Genomic DNA, 25,259 nt, shown 5'->3' with positions numbered 1-25,259 from the left:
AGGTCTCAGAGGTTATCGTGCGCCGCCCCACCGTTGATGGTGAATTCTGTAGCTTACTTAGCTATCACTTTGTCATTATTAATCATTTTCGGCATCACAAGTGCATTTCCTTGGCCTTTTATTTGGTCTCATCATTGAATAATAGCATTAGGGCTCACGAGAAATGTGCATCCTCCCTTGTTCTCCATGAGGGCTTATTCCCGTTGATTATGAAGTATGCCAAGACTATCCATGTCGAGAGGAATACGAGTGCTAAAACTGGTATAGAATACAAGAAGAATGTCCATATTCATTATGGGGAAATCTCTTCTGATGAAGAGGTGGACTTCGATGGGAACGAAGTCTTTCACATTTATAACAAACAAGGACCCTCATCGTCTAAAATCCCTAACCGTACTAGCAGAAAATAAATTATTTTATCTAACGAGGAGGATGACCCTGAACATGTCCCTAATTCGGTGGACGGTAGTTCTGATGTGAAGGTTAAAAGAGTGGCCAGCGTTTCTATGTCAAGAGCTATTGACAAAACCAAAGTATTTAACAATGTCAATGAGAATTATTCTAAGCGACCGAATGCCTCTCAGATTGATTTGGATGGGCCTGCAGAGGATTAGGGTGTCAATGTTTCTATACCTACTCTTGGTGGTGGGTTTACTCCTAAGGAGATGGTTTGTCGGTCCCTGAGAATACGATTACGAATATTAACTTGAGGAATTTAAAGGATAACCAAAATGCCCAATTCACCTAGATTTTTCAAGAGATTAATAATCTCAAAGAGAAGGCCAATCCACCTAATCGGGACCTCGACAGTACTAGGTCTCGAATACGCATACCCTGGCTAATGGTATTAAAGACCTTAAGGAGGAACATGAAGAGTACATTAAGGCTTTGGAAAATGACTTATAAACATCAGCATAGTTTGAGTGTGGTGGTGGAGGTGAGTATGTCTGCCATGAACAATACTAGCATTGGTCTACGTAGACTCAATGAATAGGCTGAAGTTCTTCATTATATTTCTTAGGGCAAGTGCCCCACTGGTAGCATTGAGATGGTGAAGAAAGATAAGGTTGTGAATGCTGGTACCTGTAAGAAACTTAGGGCTCCCTCAGAGGATGTGGATGCGGATCTGGATACGAAAGAGAAGCCCCTACTTGGTCCAGCGACGAGGCTCCATAGAAAAGATAAGGGTGTGACCCGTGTTGACAACATCATTAAGAAAGTTCTGAAAATCAATGAGGATGTCATTCAGAAGAATGACAAATTGGTCAAAGTGTTGTAGTTTTGTTATGTAGAAATTCTGTATTGTTCTTGTCTGTTGTTCTATGGGGCTGCTTTTCCTTGGTTTTTATGGGTTGGTTCGCATCTGTTTTTTTGTTGGGTCCTTGAAGGTTGAGTTTTTATGATAATATTACAATAATACTAATACAATTTACATGATTTGTATAGTTTATTTCTATTTGAAAATAAAAAATTATTCTATTCTATTTACATTTTCACCATAAATTACTTGAACTATTTAAACAAATATGTTTCTATTCAATAATATTATTATTATATATAATACATTAACAGAATAATAAGTAAATAACTTAAAACCCACTAACATAGTCATTTTAACACATACAAACATAGTAAATTTTGAAGTGTCTATAAAACCCATACAACTTTTTTAGGGTTTCGGAATTACTAGATGGTTTGATTTAGACAAATGGAAACATAAAGGTTGAGTGTACTTAGTAATTAAAAAAGGTCCCACCATTCACTTATCATGGGAAACTGTGCAACAACTAAATTGTATAGAAATAAAAAATAAGAAAATAATGACATTTATGAATTATTAAAGAGGCACACGGAACAAGTGGCAGGAACCCTAAAATTTAGATTGTGAGAGCTCAAATATTTGAGAGTACTATGTTTGCATTAATGGAGGAGTAGAATTTTCGAAAAAATCTCATCTGATCGTGACTGCAAGAGGAGAGATAGTGGTAAAATGAGAAGATCGAGAGATGATGGGCAGTGCACACATTCTGACAAAAAATGAAGAATAAAACTAATGGACAACGGACAGCTCCAATATTCCCAATTGTCTTGCAATGTTGTTTCCTTTACTCACAATCGTTGATGCCCAAAAATAGCTCATCCAATTCATATAAGAGACGCCTTCGGCATAATAAATTCATGTACTATTTTCCCTCTTCTATAATTTGTCTCATATGAAGCATGCAATCACCATTTCTAAATAAAGCTTTTATATGATAGGATGTGGTAGTATCAATATACCATAGGGCACTACGTCACAGAAACTTTTGCACATGAAGATACCCCTAAACTTACTACTCATTTTCATATTTCTTAATCTTCTAGATTGTTAAATAGGTTCACGTATTTTATTGATGTCTATTTAATTCTTGAGATATAAGCTACTCACTATACATAATTTCTCTATTTTTTAGGCTCTCATGAAGGATTCAAATGTAAAGAATGAGTATCACATGCTAGTATGTGCCAAGGTCCATTACTCTATCTATATTAACTATTATTTGACATCCAAGCATCTAATTTAAACGATATATTCCACATTCCATATGCTTTGAGATGTATTACTATTTTAGGATTCACATGCACGTCAATGTATGGTCAAAACATAATGGTAAAATATTTTAATCTAGTCAAACTATCCTTAGTTTTGGGTATATTATTAGAGGATGGATTAATTCAGCCATATATCAAGAAATGATGCAATCTTGTCGAAATCTTGGCCCATTCTCTAATTAGCCACCCTTATTAATTTACATACACCCCCTTATATTCTATCTTATCCCGTGGATTCATGCACACATTCGTATGTATCACATTTATTATTAGATTATTCTCCATCCACACCTCAATTTCTAGGCATTTATTCTCTACATAAGTATTAGCCTTTTTTCTATTATTGGTCAATAATGGGGCATCCAATCAATATTGCACCATACAATACTGACCCTTGAGATTTAGCAATTTAAATTCGAATTTTTTAACTCCAAACCTTTTATTCTATCATAATTACATTTAGTACCTGTTTTATGTGATTTATTGAACATTTTGGTTTTTGAAAGAATTCAATGTGCATTTATTTAACATGCAGTCGCTTTGAGAATTCATTGAATACGAATGTGCATAAATGAAACATTTATCATAGAAACGCTTTTGGTTGGAGCACCAAGATGAATCTATCTCCATCAAAGTTTTCATCTTGGGAAATTTGCATGCTTCTTTTCCATTTACCTAAATTGGCCATGCTCGTGAAACCGACCATTCCGAAGGATAACCTAGGAGAACTTGACCCTAGTGATCTACCAGGCTCCCTAATGTGATTTTAACTATTGCGAATACTTGACAATTAGTGAAGAGTTAACTTCAAGGTAAATTGACGAAAAGTGAGATTTATTAGATCAAATGTTAGGGAAGAATTTATATTCACACATATAGAACTTACACATATCTATGGATTTGACATAAAAAAATTGTGGACATGGGGAGTGATCCCTAGTTGACATGACTTTCATGCTTATCACTGATACAACTACATACCCAATTCTTAAAAGATGGATTCTTAAATTCAATTTAGATGATTTATATACTTGCATGTTCAACCACATAGATTACGCTAACTTTTATCTACTTTTTCCTTCTGGTATAAATCCTTGAGCAAAACGTTATGATAGGATATGGCAATGTGAATATATAATAGAACATTGCGTATAACACTTCTGCACAAGTAAAATTGAGAAATAAGATAAATAAGAACGAGAATAAAAATAAAATTCAATTTAGATGATTTATATATGTGGATGTTCAACCACATAGATTACATTAACTTTCATGTACTTTTTCTTTCTGGTATAAATCCTTGAATAGAACTTTATGATAGGATACGGTAATGTGAATACATAATAGAGCATTGAATATAACACTTTTGTACAAGTAAAATCTCTAAATCTTAAAAATGAATAAACTAATTAGAGCAAAATTTAAGAATGAGATAAACAAGAATGAGAATAAGTTGGAAAGCCGGATAAACCGACTAAGAATAATTATGTGTAAACTAATTTTAAATATTTTTAGAAAACCAACCCTCCGGTTACAACACGTTTTGGAATTTCGATCTGAATGGGTCCACAAAATTCAATGGGAAGAAGGAATTGGATTACGAGTTAAGTGTACGGAAATACTTAGTGAAGGTATGGACAGAAAAAAATACGATTCACTTCGAATTGCAGCAGTCTATTCTACTTCTAGAACAATTCCAGACGGGCAGAGATAGAGAAGGGGAAATTAAATAAATTCGTCTATCCTTCTAAGAGGATCGATATTGTTATGTGGACACGTCGGGGAATCTGTTGATTTTGATTTAAGGCTCCTTCTCACTCTCTCTGTGTATATATATTGCATGGAGTGGAGTAGATGAGAGCAGAAAAAGGTTTCGAGGTTTAGAAAAGAAAAAGAGAAATGGAGCGTTCAAAGCTGTTGGGTTTTGTGGTCTTGATATGCTTTACTATTCCAACGATATCATGTTCTTCGGACAGACTGTTTAGTGGTTGGCCGAAGTCTAGCAGCGATGAAAATGTAAAAATAAGGGTGAATATGACGCGCAGATCAGAGAGAGAGTTGGGTTTTTCTGAGAGATTGGGTTTGGATTTGGATCGAAGTAAGAAGCGAATGAAGAAGATAGAGGCATTGATAAGAGGGCAATTAGACGCTGAAACGCCCGTTGAAGTAGGGGATGGAGAATTTCTGATGAGCGTTGCACTGGGAACGCCCTCTGTGAGCTTCGAAGCGATTGTGGACACGGGGAGCGATCTGATTTGGACTCAGTGCAAGCCTTGCAAGGACTGCTTCTCTCAGCCTACGCCAATCTTCGACCCCTCCAAGTCCCCCACATTTTCCACAATTCCCTGCGGTGATTCTCTTTGTGACGCCTTGGGGAGTACACAAACCGGATGCAATCCAGATTGTACCTTTATGTATCAGTATGGCGATGGTTCCTTCACCAGCGGCGACCTGGCTTACGAGACATTGTCAATTGGGAGCAGCAAGGTTAAAGGCATTGCATTTGGATGCGGGCATGACAACGAAGGACAAGGATTCTCTCAGGGTGGTGGCCTTGTGGGACTGGGAAGAGGTGGTCTCTCCCTTATCTCACAGCTGGGTTCCAAAGCAGAGAACATGTTCTCTTACTGTCTTTTGCCCATCACCGACTCTTCTTCACAAACCAGCCCCCTCTTTTTCGGCGAGGGTGCTTCCTTGAGCGGAGGAGCCAAGACTCTCCCACTCATCAAGAGCAGTATCATTCCCACTTTCTGGTACATTCCTATTACAGGAATCACCCTCAATGGTAAGGCACTAGATATTCCTCCTGGAACTTTCGATCTGCAATCGGACGGCAGCGGAGGTATGATCATCGACTCCGGAACCACTGTTACCATTCTGGACCAGGCTGCCTACTCTCCTCTTAAGGAAGCAATTCAGTCCGCCATTGATCTCACTCCTGTAGACGGGTCTTCTACAGGTTTGGATCTTTGTTACCACACATCATCCGCTCACCTCACCTTGCCAACCCTCGTCTTCAACTTCAAAGGCGGCGTGGATTACGAGCTTCCGGCAGACAACTTTTTCATTCAGGCATCTGAAAATCTCTTGTGCCTGGCAATGTTGGGTGAACCATCGGGGAATCCTTCCATCTTCGGAAACATACAGCAGCAAAACTTCCATATCCTTTACAACAATGCTCAGAACACGCTCTCTTTCAAGCCCACTAAGTGTGATTCTCTTTAAATCATCATCTCCCTCTTCTAATTCTTCTTTTTCTCTTTTTCTGTCTCTCTCATTTCCTCTTCCTCTGTCCTTAGAATGCAATATGTGATCTCGTCTCCTGCGTCTGCCTTTTGCACTGTCCGATATGCGAATCATGTAAATTTTCATCTTCGTAGCTGCTTATTTTCAGTAAAATTGTTTTGCCCCTGTTGTTCTCGGGGACCTTCATTTATGGTTCCTTATGATATGCTACACTATGTGTGTTATTTTGGCATGGAAATGAAGGTGCGATAATTGATTATCAATATAAATTGCGTGTTAAAAAAACGACAAGAGAATTTATATAATTATGAAGCATTTGTAATGGTCTTATCTTTTCTTCAAGTCTTAAGTGTAAAATAAATTATTGTATGTCTATGAATATTTTTAATGGTATTTAACTTTAACATTCGTGTCTGTGATTTATACATTCAAATAATACTTATTTTCAATCATGTCCGCATTTCACATTACTAAGATCAAACACAATTTAATGTAGCCTATATATAAGGTAAGGTTGTTGCTAAGAAGGTCTCTCTAATTTTCTTACAATTACTATTGTATAATTTTCTACTAGAGAAGACGAGTTCTCGAGAATTAAGAATATCATTTTGGAGCCTTTGCAATTTATTTAAAAGTGCTAATATTTAAGGCTATTCCTATATCACGATTCACGATTATCTATCAACGCTTTATAGTGCATTTGATGACATCTTACACAAATATTATATAGAAAACTTATTGATGGTGAATCGGGGCCTCTCATTTGAAAGGTTGCTACTACACTACAACGCACCTTAGATAATAAAATTAAATTATGTAATGTATTTGTGCTTCAGAGTATGGATGTTAGACCACACATCAATTTTCAGCCATTGATAATGTGACACGATTACTTGTTTTCAACATTTTAATAGGATTGCATTAAGTTTTGGAGAATTTTTTTCGTGACCTAAAAAATTAAAATATTAGTGGACTACAACATAATAACACAATTATTGAGAAAAGTTTTGATTGCCTACAAAAAATCATAGTATCTTCACTCTTTCACCTTGTAAATCCTAACATGTTAATTTCAATTTCACATGATCTATGTTGCAGTGTCTACTTACGTATTATTATAGTCCAATGAACACAAAGGATACTAAAATCAATTATTTGAGAGAGTTGACACTTATTAGATTTTTAGATAGCCAAAAAACTTCTCAGATGAATAGAATATTGGTTGAGATACTTCTTAAATAGATATTATTATAAATATTTAAATAAACAATAATTTCTTAAAAAATATCCTTAATATAGAGGGAGAGAGAACTAATTATATATTCCAAGGAAAAAGTATTCGTAGTATTACATAGTTTACAATTGATAAAGCATTAACAAGTAAGAAACACACAATGAATAATAAATAAAATATATAAATTTAAAATAATTATTAAATCAACCTCATACTTATTTCACCTTGACAATGCAAGGAGGGTAAGAGGAGGGATGGCGGCCCAATATGCTATTCATATAGTTTCTAAGGGCATTGGACAACATCTAAACTAACATCTTAGCTTATATTTTCTTAGTTTATTCAATTGGGCGATGAAGGTGAAGAGTGGAGTGCATTTACATTTGATTAAATTCTTGTTCTAATTTCATTCTTATTATTTATTTATTATCTTGTAAAACTATTGTGCTAACTAGATAATGTGCAACCTTTGATAAGGATTTTTCCATCTCCCTTGACCCGATCAACCACCTAAGGTGAGATGCATTTAGAGCTACAAGCGATATAAAAAATTCTATGTTTCTCAATGCTCGACAATGTATGTCACACGAGGATAATATTAGGAAGTTTTAGATTGAACCAGTTTAAACAGAGCCTCCTCTTTTCTTTTTTTATTTTATTTTGGTAATTACTCCTTCAGCAAGGCATTTAACTAGCTACAATTGCTTTGTATCCATTAATTTACTATTTTGGGTCATGAAAATAATGTATTCTAGTATAATGCCATTTCATTTTTCTTTACTTATTATTATTATTATTATTATTATTATTATTATTATTATTATTATTATTTTTCTATCGAAGATTCTTGTTGCAACAGATATAGATGCTGGAAAATATTTATTTATTATTCAATGTATAGCTAGAAAGGAAGAAGGATCATTCAATTGGGAAAGGGATAATTTTACACTCTTAACTTAAATACAATAGAGCACTGCAATTATTCGGTTGGTTTACTTTTTGATGGAAGCACTCCTTATAAATCATGTATCATACTAGAGATGTGGACATCTGTATAATTGGCCAGCACAGGCCAAACCTAATCCCAACTAACTCTTCCATCATATTGCACACGTAGACTACATTGATATACCGTCCTAAAGAATCCCATCTCAAAGCACATAGAGGTACCATGTTTCGAGAAGTCCAATGGGAAAGTTGATCTTAGCATTCACTTGACAACATTTACTACTTTATCTATTGGCTTGATTCTTGAGGATTCTCTTCCTGCAAAAATCTTTTTCATTTCATTGAAAGAAATGACATTGGATTGATTTTTCCCTTTATCTATTAATTCAATAAACTCTTTCTCATATCTTGTTAATCAATTTTCATAACGTTTAAAAAAAAATATTGGACCTAAAGTAACATTAATTGATGGTGCAGCGAAGGGGAATCCCGGACCTGCTGGATATGGGGGAGTGGTGCGTGATAATAATGGCAGGATGGTCTCGATCGTGGCCCTCTCTTTGGGTACCTAGACAAACCACTTTAGTGAGACCTTCACAACGTATACCAATATCAAATTGGCCAAAGAGAAAGGTTTGAGAAGGGTTTGCTTGGAGTGTGACTCCCTAAACATCATTAATTGTTTAACAACTTCCTCCTCCCCTAGTTGGTCGATTAAACATATTATTGAAGATAGCGTAATGCTTCTCAGGGGATTCTACGAATTTAACATTTCACATGTCTATCGTGAGGGTAATAAGGTTGCCGATATTTAGGCCAACATTGGGGCCGACTTGCCAAGTAGGAAAGTTTGGAACATTTATGATCGGATCCCAGTGGATCATCTTAACCTACTCCGTAATGATCATGATGCATGCAAAGCTCAAGAGGCTTTCGGAAATGATGGAGAATGACGTCTTCCAAAGTGTCCTGGGCAAGACTTCTTCTATGAGGGCAAAGTCAAACTTTTTGGTGGCGTTTTTGATTGTTTTTGTTTAGCTCAACTCTGTTTGTGTTGCAGGTTGTTGAGAATCGGTATTTTTCAAGATTGGGGGAGATAGGAACCGTTTGGAGCCCATAGTCTATGAAAAATGATGAAATAAGGAAGCAGTATGCAAAGAACTTTCGATAAGTGTTTTTACTAGTTATATCGAGATGCTTCATGGTGCGGATGCCCTTGTTACCGAGGCCTTTGCTCATGGGTGGAAGTATGGTGTGCTCTGTGTCTATGGTATGGAGCTGGAGGTTGATGAGGAGATGGTGGATAAGGTGTCCAACATGCTATTCATATAGTTTCTAAGGGCATTGGACAACATCTAAAGTAGTAGCTTTTCTTATATTTTCTTAGTTTATTCAATTGGGCGACGAAGGTGATGAGTGGAGTGCATTTACATTTGATTAAATTCTTGTTCTAATTTCATTCTTATTATTTATTTATTATCTTTTAAAACTATTGTGCTTACTAGATAATGTGCAGCCTTTGTAAAGGATTTTTCCATCTCCATTGACCCGATTAACCACCTAAGGTGAGATGCATTTAGATCTACAATGATATAAAAAATTCTTTCTTAGTGCTTGGCAATGTATGGCACATGAAGATACTATTAGGAAGTTTTAAATTGAACCAGTTTAAACATAGTCTGCTCTTTTCTCTTTTTTCTTTTATTTTGGTAATTACTCCTTCAGCAAGGCATTTAACTAGCTCCAATCGCTTAGTATCCATTAATTTACTATTTTGGGTCATGAAAATAATGTATTCTAGTATAACGCCATTTCATTTTTCTTTACTTATTATTATTATTTTTCTATCGAAGATTCTTGTCGCAACGGATATAGATGCTAGAAAATATTTATTTATTATTCAATGTATAGCTAGAAAGGAAGAAGGATCATTCAATTGGGAAAGGGATAATTTTACACTCTTAACTTAAGTACAATAGAGCACTTCAATTATTTAGTTGGTTTATTTTTTTATGGAAATAATCCTTATAAATTATGTATCGTAGTAGAGATTTGGATATCTGAATAATTGGCCAGCACAGGCCAAACCTAATCCCAACTAACTCTTCCACCATATTGCACACGTGGACTACTTTCATATACCGTCCTAAAGAATCCCATCTCAAAGCAAACAGAGGTACCATGTTTTGAGAAGTCCAATGGGAAAGTTGATCTTAGCACTCACTTGACAACATTTACTACTTTATCTATTGTCTTGATTCTTGATGATGCTCTTCCTGCAAAAATATTTTCCATTTCATTGAAAGAAATGACATTGGATTGATTTTTCTCTCTATCTATTAATTCAATAAACTCTTTCTCATATCTTGTTAATCAATTTTTATAACATTTAAAAAAAATATTGGACCTAAAGTAACATTAATTGATGGTGTGGCGAATGGGAATCCCAGACCTGCTGGATGTGGGGAAGTGGTGCGTGATAACAATGGCAGGATGGTCTCGACAATGGCCCTCTCTTTGGGTACCCAGACAAATCACTTTAATGAGGCCTTCACAATTTACACCAATATCAAATTGGCCAAAGAAAAAGGTTTGAGAAGGGTCTGGTTGGAGTGTGTCTCCCTAAACATCATTGTTTAACGACTTCCTCCTCTCCTATTTGGTCGATTAAACATATTATTCAAGATAGCCTAATTCCTCTCAGGGGCTTCTATGAATTTAACATTTCACATGTCTACCATGAAGGTAATAAGGTTGCCGATATTTAGGCCAACATTGGGGCCGACTTGCCAAGTATTAAACTTTGGAAGATTTATTATCAGATCCCGGTGGATCTTCTTAACCTACTCCGTAATGATTATGATGCGTGTGAAGCTCAAGGGGTTTTTGGAAATGATGGAGAATGACATCTTCCAAAGTGTCCTGGGCAAGACTTCTTTTATGAGGGGAAAGACGAACTTTCTGGTGGCTTTTTTAATTGTTTTTATATGGTTTAGGTCAACTCTGTTTGTGTTGCAGGTTGTTGAGAATTAGTATTTTTTAATATTAGGGGAGATAGGAACCGTTTGGATCCCATAGTCTGCGAAAAATGATGAAATAAGGAAGCAGTATGGAAAGAATATTCGGTAGGAGTTTTGACTAGTTATATTGAGATGCTTCATGGTGTGGATGCCCTTGTTACTGAGGCCTTTCTTAATGGGTGGAAGGATGGTTTTATCTATGTCTATGGTATGGAGCTAGAGGTTAATGAGGAGATGGTGGCTAATGTGTCCAAAATTCTTCACAAGGGCACCAAATTCTACAAGCATAAGAAATGTGCGATGGTGGCGATGAAAACCTTTTTCCCGCCGAAGGAAGGGGAGAAGGTGAGAAAGAATAATAATGTTGGGTGGGAGAAAAAATCACTTTCAAAGCCATGGTAGGAGGTCTCAGAGGTTATCGTGCACCGCCTCACCCTTGATGGTAAATTTTGTAGCTTACTTAACTATCACTTTGTCATTATTAATCATTTTCGGCATAACAAGTGCATTTCCTTGGCCTTTTATTTGGTCTCATCATTGAATAATAGGATTAGGGCTCACGAGAAATGTGCATCCTCCCTTGTTCTCCATGAGGGCTTATTCCCGTTGATTATGAAGTATGCCAAGACTATCCATGTCGAGAGGAATATGAGTGCTAAAACTGGTATAGAATACAAGAAGAATGTCCATATTCATTATGGGGAAATCTCTTCTGATGAAGAGGTGGACTTCGATGGGAACGAAGTCCTTCACATTTATAACAAACAAGGACCCTCATCGTCTAAAATCCCTAACCATACTAGCAGAAAATAAATTATTTTATCTAACGAGGAGGATGACCCTGAACATGTCCCTAATTCGGTGGACGGTAGTTCTGATGTGAAGGTTAAAAGAGTGGCCAGCGTTTCTATGTCAAGATCTATTGACAAAACCAAAGTATTTAACAATGTCAACGAGAATTATTCTAAGCGGTCGAATGCCTCTCAGATTGATTTGGACGTGCCTGTGGAGGATTAGGGTGTCAATGTTTCTATACCTACTCTTGGTGGTGGGTTTACTCCTAAGGAGATGGTCTGTCGGTCCGTGAGAATACGATTACGAATATTAACTTGAGGAATTTAAAGGATAACCTAAATGCCCAATTCACCTAGATTTTTCAAGAGATTAATAATCTTGAAGAGAAGGCCAATCCACCTAATGGGGACCTCGATAGTATTAGGTTTCGAATATGCATACCCTAGCTAATGGTATTAAAAACCTTAAGGAGGAACATGAAGAGCACATTAAGGCTTTGGAAAATGACTTATAAACATCAGCATAGTTTGAGTGTGGTGGTGGAGGTTAGTATTTTTGCCATGAACAATACTAGCTTTGGTCTACGTAGACTCAATGAATAGGATGAAGTTTTTCATTATTTTTCTCAGGGCAAGTGCCCCACTGGTAGCATTGAGATGGTGAAGAAATCTAAGGTTGTGAATGCTGGTACCTGTAAGAAACTTAGGGCTCCCTCAGAGGATGTGGATGCGGATCTGGATACGAAAGAGAAGCCCCTACTTGGTCCAGCGACGAGGCTCCATAGAAAAGATAAGGGTGTGACCCGTGTTGACAACATCATTAAGAAAGTTCAAAAAATCAATGAGGATGTCATTCAGAAGAATGACAAATTGGTCAAAGTGTTGTAGTTTTGTTATGTAGAAATTCTGTATTGTTTTTGTCTGTTGTTCTATGGGGCTGCTTTGCCCTAGTTTTTATGGGTTGGTTCACATCTGGTTTTTTGTTGGGTCCTTGAAGGTTGAGTTTTTATGATAATATTACAATAATACTAATACAATTTACATGATTTGTATAGTTTATTTCTATTTGAAACTAAAAAATTATTCTATTCTATTTACATTTTCACCATTAATTACTTGAACTATTTAAACAAATATGTTTCTATTCAATAATATTATTATTATATATAATACATTAACAGAATAATAAGTAAATAACTTAAAACCCACTAATATAGTCATTTTAACACATATAAACATATTAAATTTTGAAGTGTCTATAAAACCCATACAACTTTTTTAGGGTTTCGGAATTACTAGATGGTTTGATTTAGACAAATGGAAACATAAAGGTTGAGTGTACTTAGTAATTAAAAAAGGTCCCACCATTCACTTATCATGGGAAACCGTGCAACACCTAAATTGTATAGAAATAAAAAATAAGAAAATAATGACATTTATGAATTATTAAAGAGGCACACGGAACAAGTGGCAGGAACCCTAAAATTTAGATTGTGAGAGCTCAAATATTTGAGAGTACTATGTTTGCATTAATGGAGGAGTAGAATTTTCGAAAAAATCTCATCTGATCGTGACTGCAAGAGGAGAGATAGTGGTAAAATGAGAAGATCGAGAGACGATGAGCAGTGCACACATTCTGACATAAAATGAAGAATAAAACTAATGGACAGTGGACAGCTCCAATATTCCCAATCATCTTGCAATGCTGTCTCCTTTACTCACAATCATTGATGCCCAAAAATAGCTCATCCAATTCATATAAGAGACGCCTTCGGCATAATAAATTCATGTACTATTTTCCCTCTTCTATAATTTCTCTCATATGAAGCATGCAATCACCATTTCTAAATAAAGCTTTTATATGACAGGATGTGGTAGTATCAATATACCATAGGGCACTACATCACAGAACCTTTTGCACATGAAGATACCCCTAAACTTACTACTCATTTTCATATTTCTTAATCTTCTAGATTGTTAAATAGGTTCACGTATTTTATTGATGTCTATTTAATTCTTGAGATATAAGCTACTCATTATACATAATTTCTCTATTTTTTAGGCTCTCATGAAGGATTCAAATGTAAAGAATGAGTATCACATGCTAGTATGTGCCAAGGTCCATTACTCTATCTATATTAACTATTATTTGACGTCCAAGCATCTAATTTAAACGATATATTCCACATTCCATATGCTTTGAGATGTATTACTATTTTAGGATTCACATGCACGTCAATGTATGGTCAAAACATAATGGTAAAATATTTTAATCTAGTCAAACTATCCTTAGTTTTGGGTATATTATTAGAGGATGGATTAATTCAAGCATATATCAAGAAATGATGCAATCTTGTCGAAATCTTGGCCCATTTTCTAATTAGCCACCCTTATTAATTTACATACACCCGCTTATATTCTATCTTAGCTCGTGGATTCATGCACACATTCGTATGTATCACATTTATTATTAGATTATTCTCCATCCACCCTCAATGTCTAGGCATTTATTCTCTACTTAAGTATTAGCCTTTTTTCTGTTATTGGTCAATAATGGGGCGTCCAATCAATATTGCACCATACAATACTGACCCTTGAGATTTAGCAATTTAAATTCGAATTTTTTAACTCCAAACCTTTTATTCTATCATAATTACATTTAGTACCTGTTTTATGTGATTTATTGAACATTTTGGTTTTTGAAAGAATTCAATGTGCATTTATTTAACATGCAGTCGCTTTGAGAATTCATTGAATACGAATCTGCATAAATGAAACATTTATCATAGAAACGCTTTTGGTTGGAGCACCAAGATGAATCTATCTCCATCAAAGTTTTCATCTTGGGAAATTTGCATGCTTCTTTTCCATTTACCTAAATTGGCCAGGCTCGTGAAGCCGACCATTCCGAAGAATAACCTAGGAGAACTTGACCCTAGTGATCTACCAGGCTCCCTAATGTGATTTTAACTATTGCGAATACTTGACAATTAGTGAAGAGTTAACTTCAAGGTAAATTGACGAAAAGTGAGATTTATTAGATCAAATGTTAGGGAAGAATTTATATTCACACATATAGAACTTACACATATCTATGGATTTGACATAAAACAATCGTGGACATGGGGAGTGATCCCTAGTTGACATGACTTTCATGCTTATCACTGATACAACTACATACCCAATTCTTAAAAGATGGATTCTTAAATTCAATTTAGATGATTTATATACTTGCATGTTCAACCACATAGATTACGTTAACTTTTATCTACTTTTTGCTTCTGGTATAAATCCTTGAGCAAAACGTTATGATAGGATATGGCAATGTGAATATATAATAGAACATTGCGTATAACACTTCTGCACAAGTAAAATTGAGAAATAAGATAAATAAGAACGAGAATAAAAATAAAATTCAATTTAGATGATTTATATATGTGGATGTTCAACCACATAGATTGCATTAACTTTCATGTACTTTTTCTTTCTGGTATAAATCCTTGAATAGAACTTTATGATAGGATACGGTAATGTGAATACATAATAGAGCATTGAATATAACACTTTTGTACAAGTAAAATTTCTAAATCTTAAAAATGAATAAACTAATTAGAGCAAAATTTAAGAATGAGATAAACAAGAATGAAAATAAGTTGGAAAGCCGGATAAACCGACTAAGAATAATTATGTGTAAACTAATTTTAAATATTTTTAGAAAACCAACCCTCCGGTTACAACACGTTTTGGAATTTCGATCTGAATGGGTCCAAAAAATTCAATGGGAAGAAGGAATTGGATTACGAGTTAAGTGTACGGAAATACTTAGTGAAGGTATGGACAGAAAAAAATACGATTCACTTCGAATTGCAGCAGTCTATTCTACTTCTAGAACAATTCCAGACGGGCGGGGATAGAGAAGGGGAAATTAAATAAATTCGTCTATCCTTCTAAGAGGATCGATATTGTTATGTGGACACGTCGGGGAATCTGTTGATTTTGATTTAAGGCTCCTTCTCACTCTCTCTGTGTATATATATTGCATGGAGTGGAGTAGATGAGAGCAGAAAAAGGTTTCGAGGTTTAGAAAAGAAAAAGAGAAATGGAGCGTTCAAAGCTGTTGGGTTTTGTGGTCTTGATATGCTTTACTATTCCAACGATATCATGTTCTTCGGACAGACTGTTTAGTGGTTGGCCGAAGTCTAGCAGCGATGAAAATGTAAAAATAAGGGTGAATATGACGCGCAGATCAGAGAGAGAGTTGGGTTTTTCTGAGAGATTGGGTTTGGCTGTGGATCGAAGTAAGAAGCGAATGAAGAAGATAGAGGCATTGATAAGAGGGCAATTAGACGCTGAAACGCCCGTTGAAGTAGGGGATGGAGAATTTCTGATGAGCGTTGCACTGGGAACGCCCTCTGTGAGCTTCGAAGCGATTGTGGACACGGGGAGCGATCTGATTTGGACTCAGTGCAAGCCTTGCAAGGACTGCTTCTCTCAGCCTAGGCCAATCTTCGACCCCTCCAAGTCCCCCACATTTTCCACAATTCCCTGCGGTGATTCTCTTTGTGACGCCTTGGGGAGTACACAAACCGGATGCAATCCAGATTGTACCTTTATGTATCAGTATGGCGATGGTTCCTTCACCAGCGACGACCTGGCTTACGAGACATTGTCAATTGGGAGCAGCAAGGTTAAAGGCATTGCATTTGGATGCGGGCATGACAACGAAGGACAAGGATTCTCTCAGGGTGGTGGCCTTGTGGGACTGGGAAGAGGTGGTCTCTCCCTTATCTCACAGCTGGGTTCCAAAGCAGAGAACATGTTCTCTTACTGTCTTTTGCCCATCACCGACTCTTCTTCACAAACCAGCCCCCTCTTTTTCGGCGAGGGTGCTTCCTTGAGCGGAGGAGCCAAGACTCTCCCACTCATCAAGAGGAGTATCATTCCCACTTTCTGGTACATTCCTATTACAGGAATCACCCTCAATGGTAAGGCACTAGATATTCCTCCTGGAACTTTCGATCTGCAATCGGACGGCAGCGGAGGTATGATTATCGACTCCGGAACCACTGTTACCATTCAGGACAAGGTTGCCTACTCTCCTCTTAAGGAAGCAATTCAGTCCGCCATTGATCTCACTCCTGTAGACGGGTCTTCTACAGGTTTGGATCTTTGTTACCACACATCATCCGCTCACCTCACCTTGTCAACCCTCCTCTTCAACTTCAAAGGCGGCGTGGATTACGAGCTTCCGGCAGACAACTTTTTCATTCAGGCATCTGAAAATCTCTTGTGCCTGGCAATGTTGGGTGAACCATCGGGGAATCCTTCCATCTTCGGAAACATACAGCAGCAAAACTTCCATATCCTTTACAACAATGCCCAGAACACGCTCTCTTTCCAGCCCACTAAGTGTGATTCTCTTTAAATCATCATCTCCCTCTTCTAATTCTTCTTCTTCTCTTTTTCTGTCTCTCTCATTTCCTCTTCCTCTGTCCTTCGAATGCAATATGTGATCTCGTCTCCTGCGTCTGCCTTTTGCACTGTCCGATATGCGAATCATGTAAATTTTCATCTTCGTAGCTGCTTATTTTCAGTAAAATTGTTTGGCCCCTGTTGTTCTCGGGGACCTTCATTTATGGTTCCTTATGATATGCTACACTATGTGTGTTATTTTGGCATGGAAATGAAGGTGCGATAATTGATTATCAATATAAATTGCGTGTTAAAACAACGACAAGAGAATTTATATAATTATGAAGCATTTGTAATGGTCTTATGTTTTCTTCAAGTCTCAAGTGTAAAATAAATTATTGTATGTCTATGAATATTTTTAGAAAACCAACCCTCCGGTTACAACACGTTTTGGATTTTCGATCTGAATGGGTCCACAAAATTCAATGGGAAGAAGGAATTGGATTACGGGTTAAGTGTACGGAAATACTTAGTGAAGGTATGGACAGAAAAAAATACGATTCACTTCGAATTGCAGCAGTCTATTCTACTTCTAGAACAACTCCAGACGGGCAGAGATAGAGAAGGGGAAATTAAATAAATTCGTCTATCCTTCTAAGAGGATCGATATTGTTATGTGGACACGTCGGGGAATCTGTTGATTTTGATTTAAGGCTCCTTCTCACTCTCTCTGTGTATATATATTGCATGGAGTGGAGTAGATGAGAGCAGAAAAAGGTTTCGAGGTTTAGAAAAGAAAAAGAAATATGGAGCGTTCAAAGCTGTTGGGTTTTGTGGTCTTGATATGCTTTACTATTCCAATGATATCATGTTCTTCGGACAGACTGTTGAGTGGTTGGCCGAAGTCTGGCAGCGATGAAAATGTAAAAATAAGGGTGAATATGACGCGCAGATCAGAGAGAGAGTTGGGTTTTTCTGAGAGATTGCGTTTGGCTGTGGATCGAAGTAAGAAGCGAATGAAGAAGATAGAGGCATTGATAAGAGGGCAATTAGACGCTGAAACGCCCGTTGAAGTAGGGGATGGAGAATTTCTGATGAGCGTTGCACTGGGAACGCCCTCTGTGAGCTTCGAAGCGATTGTGGACACGGGTAGCGATCTGATTTGGACTCAGTGCAAGCCTTGCAAGAACTGCTTCTCTCAGCCTACGCCAATCTTCGACCCCTCCAAGTCCCCCACATTTTCCACAATTCCCTGCGGTGATTCTCTTTGTGACGCCTTGGGGAGTACACAAATCGGATGCAATCCAGATTGTACCTTTATGTATCAGTATGGCGATGGTTCCTTCACCAGCGGCGACCTGGCTTACGAGACATTGTCAATTGGGAGCAGCAAGTTTAAAGGCATTGCATTTGGATGCGGGCATGACAACGAAGGACAAGGATTCTCTCAGGGTGGTGGCCTTGTGGGACTGGGAAGAGGTGGTCTCTCCCTTATCTCACAGCTGGGTTCCAAAGCAGAGAACATGTTCTCTTACTGTCTTTTGCCCATCACCGACTCTTCTTCACAAACCAGCCCCCTCTTTTTCGGCGAGGGTGCTTCCTTGAGCGGAGGAGCCAAGACTCTCCCACTCATCAAGAGCAGTATCATTCCCACTTTCTGGTACATTCCTATTACAGGAATCACCCTCAATGGTAAGGCACTAGATATTCCTCCTGGAACTTTCGATCTGCAATCGGACGGCAGCGGAGGTATGATCATCGACTCCGGAACCACTGTTACCATTCTGGACCAGGCTGCCTACTCTCCTCTTAAGGAAGCAATTCAGTCCGCCATTGATCTCACTCCTGTAGACGGGTCTTCTACAGGTTTGGATCTTTGTTACCACACATCATCCGCTCACCTCACCTTGCCAACCCTCGTCTTCAACTTCAAAGGCGGCGTGGATTACGAGCTTCCGGCAGACAACTTTTTCATTCAGGCATCTGAAAATCTCTTGTGCCTGGCAATGTTGGGTGAACCATCGGGGAATCCTTCCATCTTCGGAAACATACAGCAGCAAAACTTCCATATCCTTTACAACAATGCTCAGAACACGCTCTCTTTCAAGCCCACTAAGTGTGATTCTCTTTAAATCATCATCTCCCTCTTCTAATTCTTCTTCTTCTCTTTTTCTGTCTCTCTCATTTCCTCTTCCTCTGTCCTTCGAATGCAATATGTGATCTCGTCTCCTGCGTCTGCCTATTGCACTGTCCGATATGCGAATCATGTAAATTTTCATCTTCGTAGCTGCTTATTTTCAGTAAAATTGTTTGGCCCCTGTTGTTCTCGGGGACCTTCATTTATGGTTCCTTATGATATGCTACACTATGTGTGTTATTTTGGCATGGAAATGAAGGTGCGATAATTGATTATCAATATAAATTGCGTGTTAAAACAACGACAAGAGAATTTATATAATTATGAAGCATTTGTAATGGTCTTATCTTTTCTTCAAGTCTTAAGTGTAAAATAAATTATTGTATGTCTATGAATATTTTTAATGGTATTTAACTTTAAGATCCGTGTCTGTGATTTATACATTCAAATAATACTTATTTTCAATCATGTCCGCATTTCACATTACTAAGATCAAACACAATTTAATGTAGTCTATATATAAGGTAAGGTTGTTGCTAAGAAGGTCTCTCTAATTTTCTTACAATTACTATTGTATAATTTTCTACTAGAGAAGACGAGTTCTCGAGAATTAAGAATATCATTTTGGAGCCTTTGCAATTTATTTAAAAGTGCTAATATTTAAGGCTATGCCTATATCACGATTCACGATTACCTATCAACGCTTTATAGTGCATTTGATGACATCTTACACAAATCTTATATAGAAAACTTATTGATGGTGAATCGGGGCCTCTCATTTGAAAGGTTGCTACTACACTACAACGCACCTTACATAATAAAATAAAATTATGTAATGTATTTGTGCTTCAGAGTATGGATGTTAGACCACACATCAATTTTCAGCCATTGATAATGTGACACGATTACTTGTTTTCAACATTTTAATAGGATTGCATTAGGTTTTGGAACTTTTTTTCGTGACCTAAAAAATTAAAATATTAGTGGACTACAACATAATAACACAATTATTGAGAAAAGTTTTGATTGGCTAAAAAAAATCATAGTATCTTCACTCTTTCACCTTGTAAATCCTAACATGTTAATTTCAATTTCACATGATCTATGTTGCAGTGTCTACTTACGTATTATTATTGTCCAATGAACACAAAGGATACTAAAATCAATTATTTGAGAGAGTTGACACTTATTAGATTTTTAGATAGCCAAAAAACTTCTCAGATGAATAGAATATTGGTTGAGATAATTCTTAAATAGATATTATTATGTTTATTTAAATAAACAATAATTTCTTAAAAAATATCCTTAATATAGAGGGAGAGAGAACTAATTATATATTCCAAGGAAAAAGTATTCGTAGTATTACATAGTTTACAATTGATAAAGCATTAACAAGTAAGAAACACACAATGAATAATAAATAAAATATATAAATTTAAAATAATTATTAAATCAACCTCATACTTATTTCACCTTGACAATGCAAGGAGGGTAAGAGGAGGGATGGCAGCCCAATATGCTATTCATATAGTTTCTAAGGGCATTGGACAACATCTAAACTAACATCTTAGCTTATATTTTCTTAGTTTATTCAATTGGGCGATGAAGGTGAAGAGTGGAGTGCATTTACATTTGATTAAATTCTTGTTCTAATTTCATTCTTATTATTTATTTATTATCTTGTAAAACTATTGTGCTAACTAGATAATGTGCAACCTTTGATAAGGATTTTTCCATCTCCCTCGACCCGATCAACCACCTAAGGTGAGATGCATTTAGAGCTACAAGCGATATAAAAAATTCTATGTTTCTCAATGCTCGACAATGTATGTCACACGAGGATAATATTAGGAAGTTTTAGATTGAACCAGTTTAAACAGAGCCTCCTCTTTTCTTTTTTTATTTTATTTTGGTAATTACTCCTTCAGCAAGGCATTTAACTACCTACAATTGCTTTGTATCCATTAATTTACTCTTTTGGGTCATGAAAATAATTTATTCTAGTATAATGCCATTTCATTTTTCTTTACTTATTATTATTATTATTATTATTATTATTATTATTATTCTATCGAAGATTCTTGTTGCAACGGATATAGATGCTGGAAAATATTTATTTATTATTCAATGTATAGCTAGAAAGGAAGAAGGATCATTCAATTGGGAAAGGGATAATTTTACACTCTTAACTTAAATACAATAGAGAACTACAATTATTCGGTTGGTTTACTTTTTTATGGAAGCACTCCTTATAAATCATGTATCATACTAGAGATGTGGACATCTGTATAATTGGCCGGCACAGGCCAAACCTAATCCCAACTAACTCTTCCATCATATTGCACACGTAGACTACTTTCATATACCGTCCTAAAGAATCCCATCTCAAAGCACATAGAGGTACCATGTTTCGAGAAGTCCAATGGGAAAGTTGATCTTAGCACTCACTTGACAACATTTACTACTTTATCTATTGGCTTGATTCTTGAGGATTCTCTTCCTGCAAAAATCTTTTTCATTTCATTGAAAGAAATGACATTGGATTGATTTTTCCCTTTATCTATTAATTCAATAAACTCTTTCTCATATCTTGTTAATCAATTTTCATAACGTTTAAAAAAAAATATTGGACCTAAAGTAACATTAATTGATGGTGTAGCGAAGGGGAATCCCGGACCTGCTGGATATGGGGGAGTGGTGCGTGATAATAATGGCAGGATGGTCTCAATGGTGGCCCTCTCTTTGGGTACCTAGACAAACCACTTTAGTGAGGCCTTCACAACGGATACCAATATCAAATTGGCCAAAGAGAAACGTTTGAGAAGGGTCTGCTTGGAGTGTGACTCCCTAAACATCATTAATTGTTTAACAACTTCCTCCTCCCCTAGTTGGTCGATTGAACATATTATTGAAGATAGCCTAATGCTTCTCAGGGGATTCTACGAATTTAACATTTCACATGTCTATCGTGAGGGTAATAAGGTTGCCGATATTTAGGCCAACATTGGGGCCGACTTGCCAAGTAGGAAAGTTTGGAACATTTATGATCGGATCCCAGTGGATCTTCTTAACCTACTCCGTAATGATCATGATGCGTGCGAAGCTCAAGGGGCTTTTGGAAATGATGGAGAATGACGTCTTCCAAAGTGTCCTAGGCAAGACTTCTTCTATGAGGGGAAAGTCAAACTTTCTGGTGGCATTTTTGATTGTTTTTGTTTAGCTCAACTCTGTTTGTGTTGCAGGTTGTTGAGAATCGGTATTTTTCAAGATTGGGGGAGATAGGAACCGTTTGGAGCCCATAGTCTATGAAAAATGATGAAATAAGGAAGCAGTATGCAAAGAACTTTTGATAAGTGTTTTTACTAGTTATATCGAGACGCTTCATGGTGCGGATGCCCTTGATACCAAGGCCTTTGTTCATGGGTGGAAGTATGGTGTGCTCTGTGTCTATGGTATGGAGCTGGAGGTTGATGAGGAGATGGTGGATAAGGTGTCCAACATGCTATTCATATAGTTTCTAAATGCATTGGACAACATCTAAACTAGTAGCTTAGCTTATATTTTCTTAGTCTATTCAATTAGGCGACGAAGGTGATGAGTGGAGTGCATTTACATTTGATTAAATTCTTGTTCTAATTTCATTCTTATTATTTATTTATTATCTTTTAAAACTATTGTGCTTACTAGATAATGTGCAGCCTTTGTAAAGGATTTTTCCATCTCCATTGACCCGATTAACCACCTAAGGTGAGATGCATTTAGATCTACAATGATATAAAAAATTCTTTCTCAGTGCTTGGCAATGTATGCCACATGAGGATACTATTAGGAAGTTTTAAATTGAACCAGTTTAAACATAGTCTGCTCTTTCCTCTTTTTTCTTTTATTTTGGTAATTACTCCTTCAGCAAGGCATTTAACTAGCTCCAATCGCTTAGTATCCATTAATTTACTATTTTGGGTCATGAAAATAATGTATTCTAGTATAATGCCATTTCATTTTTCTTTACTTATTATTATTATTTTTCTATCGAAGATTCTTGTTGCAAAGGATATAGATGCTGGAAAATATTTATTTATTATTCAATGTATAGCTAGAAAGGAAGAAGGATCATTCAATTGGGAAAGGGATAATTTTACACTCTTAACTTAAATACAATAGAGCACTACAATTATTCAGTTGGTTTATTTTTTTATGGAAATAATCCTTATAAATTATGTATCGTAGTAGAGATTTGGACATCTGAATAATTGGCCAGCACAGGCCAAACCTAATCCCAACTAACTCTTCCACCATATTGCACACGTGGACTACTTTCATATACCGTCCTAAAGAATCCCATCTCAAAGCGAACAGAGGTACCATGTTTTGAGAAGTCCAATGGGAAAGTTGATCTTAGCACTCACTTGACAACATTTACTACTTTATCTATTATCTTGATTCTTGATGATGCTCTTGTTGCAAAAATATTTTCCATTTCATTGAAAGAAATGACGTTGGATTGATTTTTCTCTCTATCTATTAATTCAATAAACTCTTTCTCATATCTTGTTAATCAATTTTTATAACATTTAAAAAAAATATTGGACATAAAGTAACATTAATTGATGGTGTGGCGAATGGGAATCCCAGACCTGCTGGATGTGGGGAAGTGGTGCGTGATAACAATGGCAGGATGGTCTCGACAATGGCCCTCTCTTTGGGTACCCATACAAATCATTTTAATGAGGCATTCACAATTTATACCAATATCAAATTGGCCAAAGAGAAAGGTTTGAGAAGTGTCTGGGTTGAGTGTGACTCCCTAAACATCATTGTTTAACGACTTCCTCCTCTCCTATTTCGTCGATTAAACATATTATTCAAGATAGCCTAATTCCTCTTAGGGGCTTCTATGAATTTAACATTTCACATGTGTACCATGAAGGTAATAAGGTTGTGGATATTTAGGCCAACATTGGGGCCGACTTGGCAAGTAGGAAACTTTGGAACATTTATGATCAGATCCCAGTGGATCTTCTTAACCTACTCTGTAATGATTATGATGCGTGCGAAGCTCAAGGGGTTTTTGGAAATGATGGAGAATGACATCTTCCAAAGTGTCCTGGGCAAGACTTCTTTTATGAGGGGAAAGACGAACTTTCTGGTGGCTTTTTTAATTGTTTTTATATGGTTTAGGTCAACTCTGTTTGTGTTGCAGGTTGTTGAGAATTAGTATTTTTTAATATTAGGGGAGATAGGAACCGTTTGGATCCCATAGTCTGCGAAAAATGACGAAATAAGGAAGCAGTATGGAAAGAACTTTCGGTAGGAGTTTTTACTAGTTATATCGAGATGCTTCATGGTGTGGATGCCCTTGTTACTGAGGCCTTTCTTAATGGGTGGAAGGATGGTTTTATCTATGTCTATGGTATGGAGCTGGAGGTTAATGAGGAGATGGTGGCTAAGGTGTCCAAAATTCTGAACAAGGACACCAAATTCTACAAGCATAAGAAATGTGCGATGGTGGCGATGAAAATTTTTTTCCCGCCGAAGGAAAGGGAGAAGGTGAGAAAGAATAATAATGTTGGGTGGGAGAAAAAATCACTTTCAAAGCCATGGTAGGAGGTCTCAGAGGTTATCGTGCGCTGCCTCACCCTTGATGGTAAATTCTGTAGCTTACTTAGCTGTCACTTTGTCATTATTAATCATTTTCGGCATCACAAGTGCATTTCCTTGGCCTTTTATTTGGTCTCATCATTGAATAATAGCATTAGGGCTCATGAGAAATGTGCATCCTCCCTTGTTCTCCATGAGGGCTTATTCCTGTTGATTATGAAGTATGCCAAGACTATCCATGTCGAGAGGAATACGAGTGCTAAAACTGGTATAGAATA

General features: G+C 36.6%; 3 protein-coding genes across 3 annotated transcripts; all 3 read left to right on the top strand.

The window, feature by feature from the left end:
• Window positions 1-4,491: 4,491 nt before the first annotated feature.
• Window positions 4,492-5,817, top strand: LOC131868020 (aspartic proteinase nepenthesin-1-like). Its single transcript, XM_059215570.1, has one exon. It carries the CDS (start codon window positions 4,492-4,494, stop codon window positions 5,815-5,817), a length of 1,326 nt encoding a protein of 441 aa, XP_059071553.1.
• A 10,116-nt stretch (window positions 5,818-15,933) lies between these two features.
• LOC131868019 (aspartic proteinase nepenthesin-1-like) lies at window positions 15,934-17,259 on the top strand. Its single transcript, XM_059215569.1, has one exon. It carries the CDS (start codon window positions 15,934-15,936, stop codon window positions 17,257-17,259), a length of 1,326 nt encoding a protein of 441 aa, XP_059071552.1.
• Window positions 17,260-18,052: 793 nt separating this feature from the next.
• LOC131868018 (aspartic proteinase nepenthesin-1-like) lies at window positions 18,053-19,378 on the top strand. The gene has a single exon (XM_059215568.1). The coding sequence runs from the start codon at window positions 18,053-18,055 to the stop codon at window positions 19,376-19,378; it is 1,326 nt and encodes a 441-aa protein (XP_059071551.1).
• The last annotated feature ends 5,881 nt before the right edge of the window (window positions 19,379-25,259 follow it).

The sequence above is a fragment of the Cryptomeria japonica genome, unplaced genomic scaffold (genome assembly GCF_030272615.1).
Source record: "Cryptomeria japonica unplaced genomic scaffold, Sugi_1.0 HiC_scaffold_193, whole genome shotgun sequence".
NCBI classification, from domain to species: domain Eukaryota; kingdom Viridiplantae; phylum Streptophyta; class Pinopsida; order Cupressales; family Cupressaceae; genus Cryptomeria; species Cryptomeria japonica.
This window is presented reverse-complemented; position numbering and strand designations above follow the sequence as displayed.

Excerpts from the sequence above, each read along its gene's own strand:
- LOC131868020 (XM_059215570.1), top strand. The coding sequence starts at position 4,492 with ATGGAGCGTTCAAAGCTGTTGGGTTTTGTGGTCTTGATATGCTTTACT.
- LOC131868019 (XM_059215569.1), top strand. The coding sequence starts at position 15,934 with ATGGAGCGTTCAAAGCTGTTGGGTTTTGTGGTCTTGATATGCTTTACT.
- LOC131868018 (XM_059215568.1), top strand. The coding sequence starts at position 18,053 with ATGGAGCGTTCAAAGCTGTTGGGTTTTGTGGTCTTGATATGCTTTACT.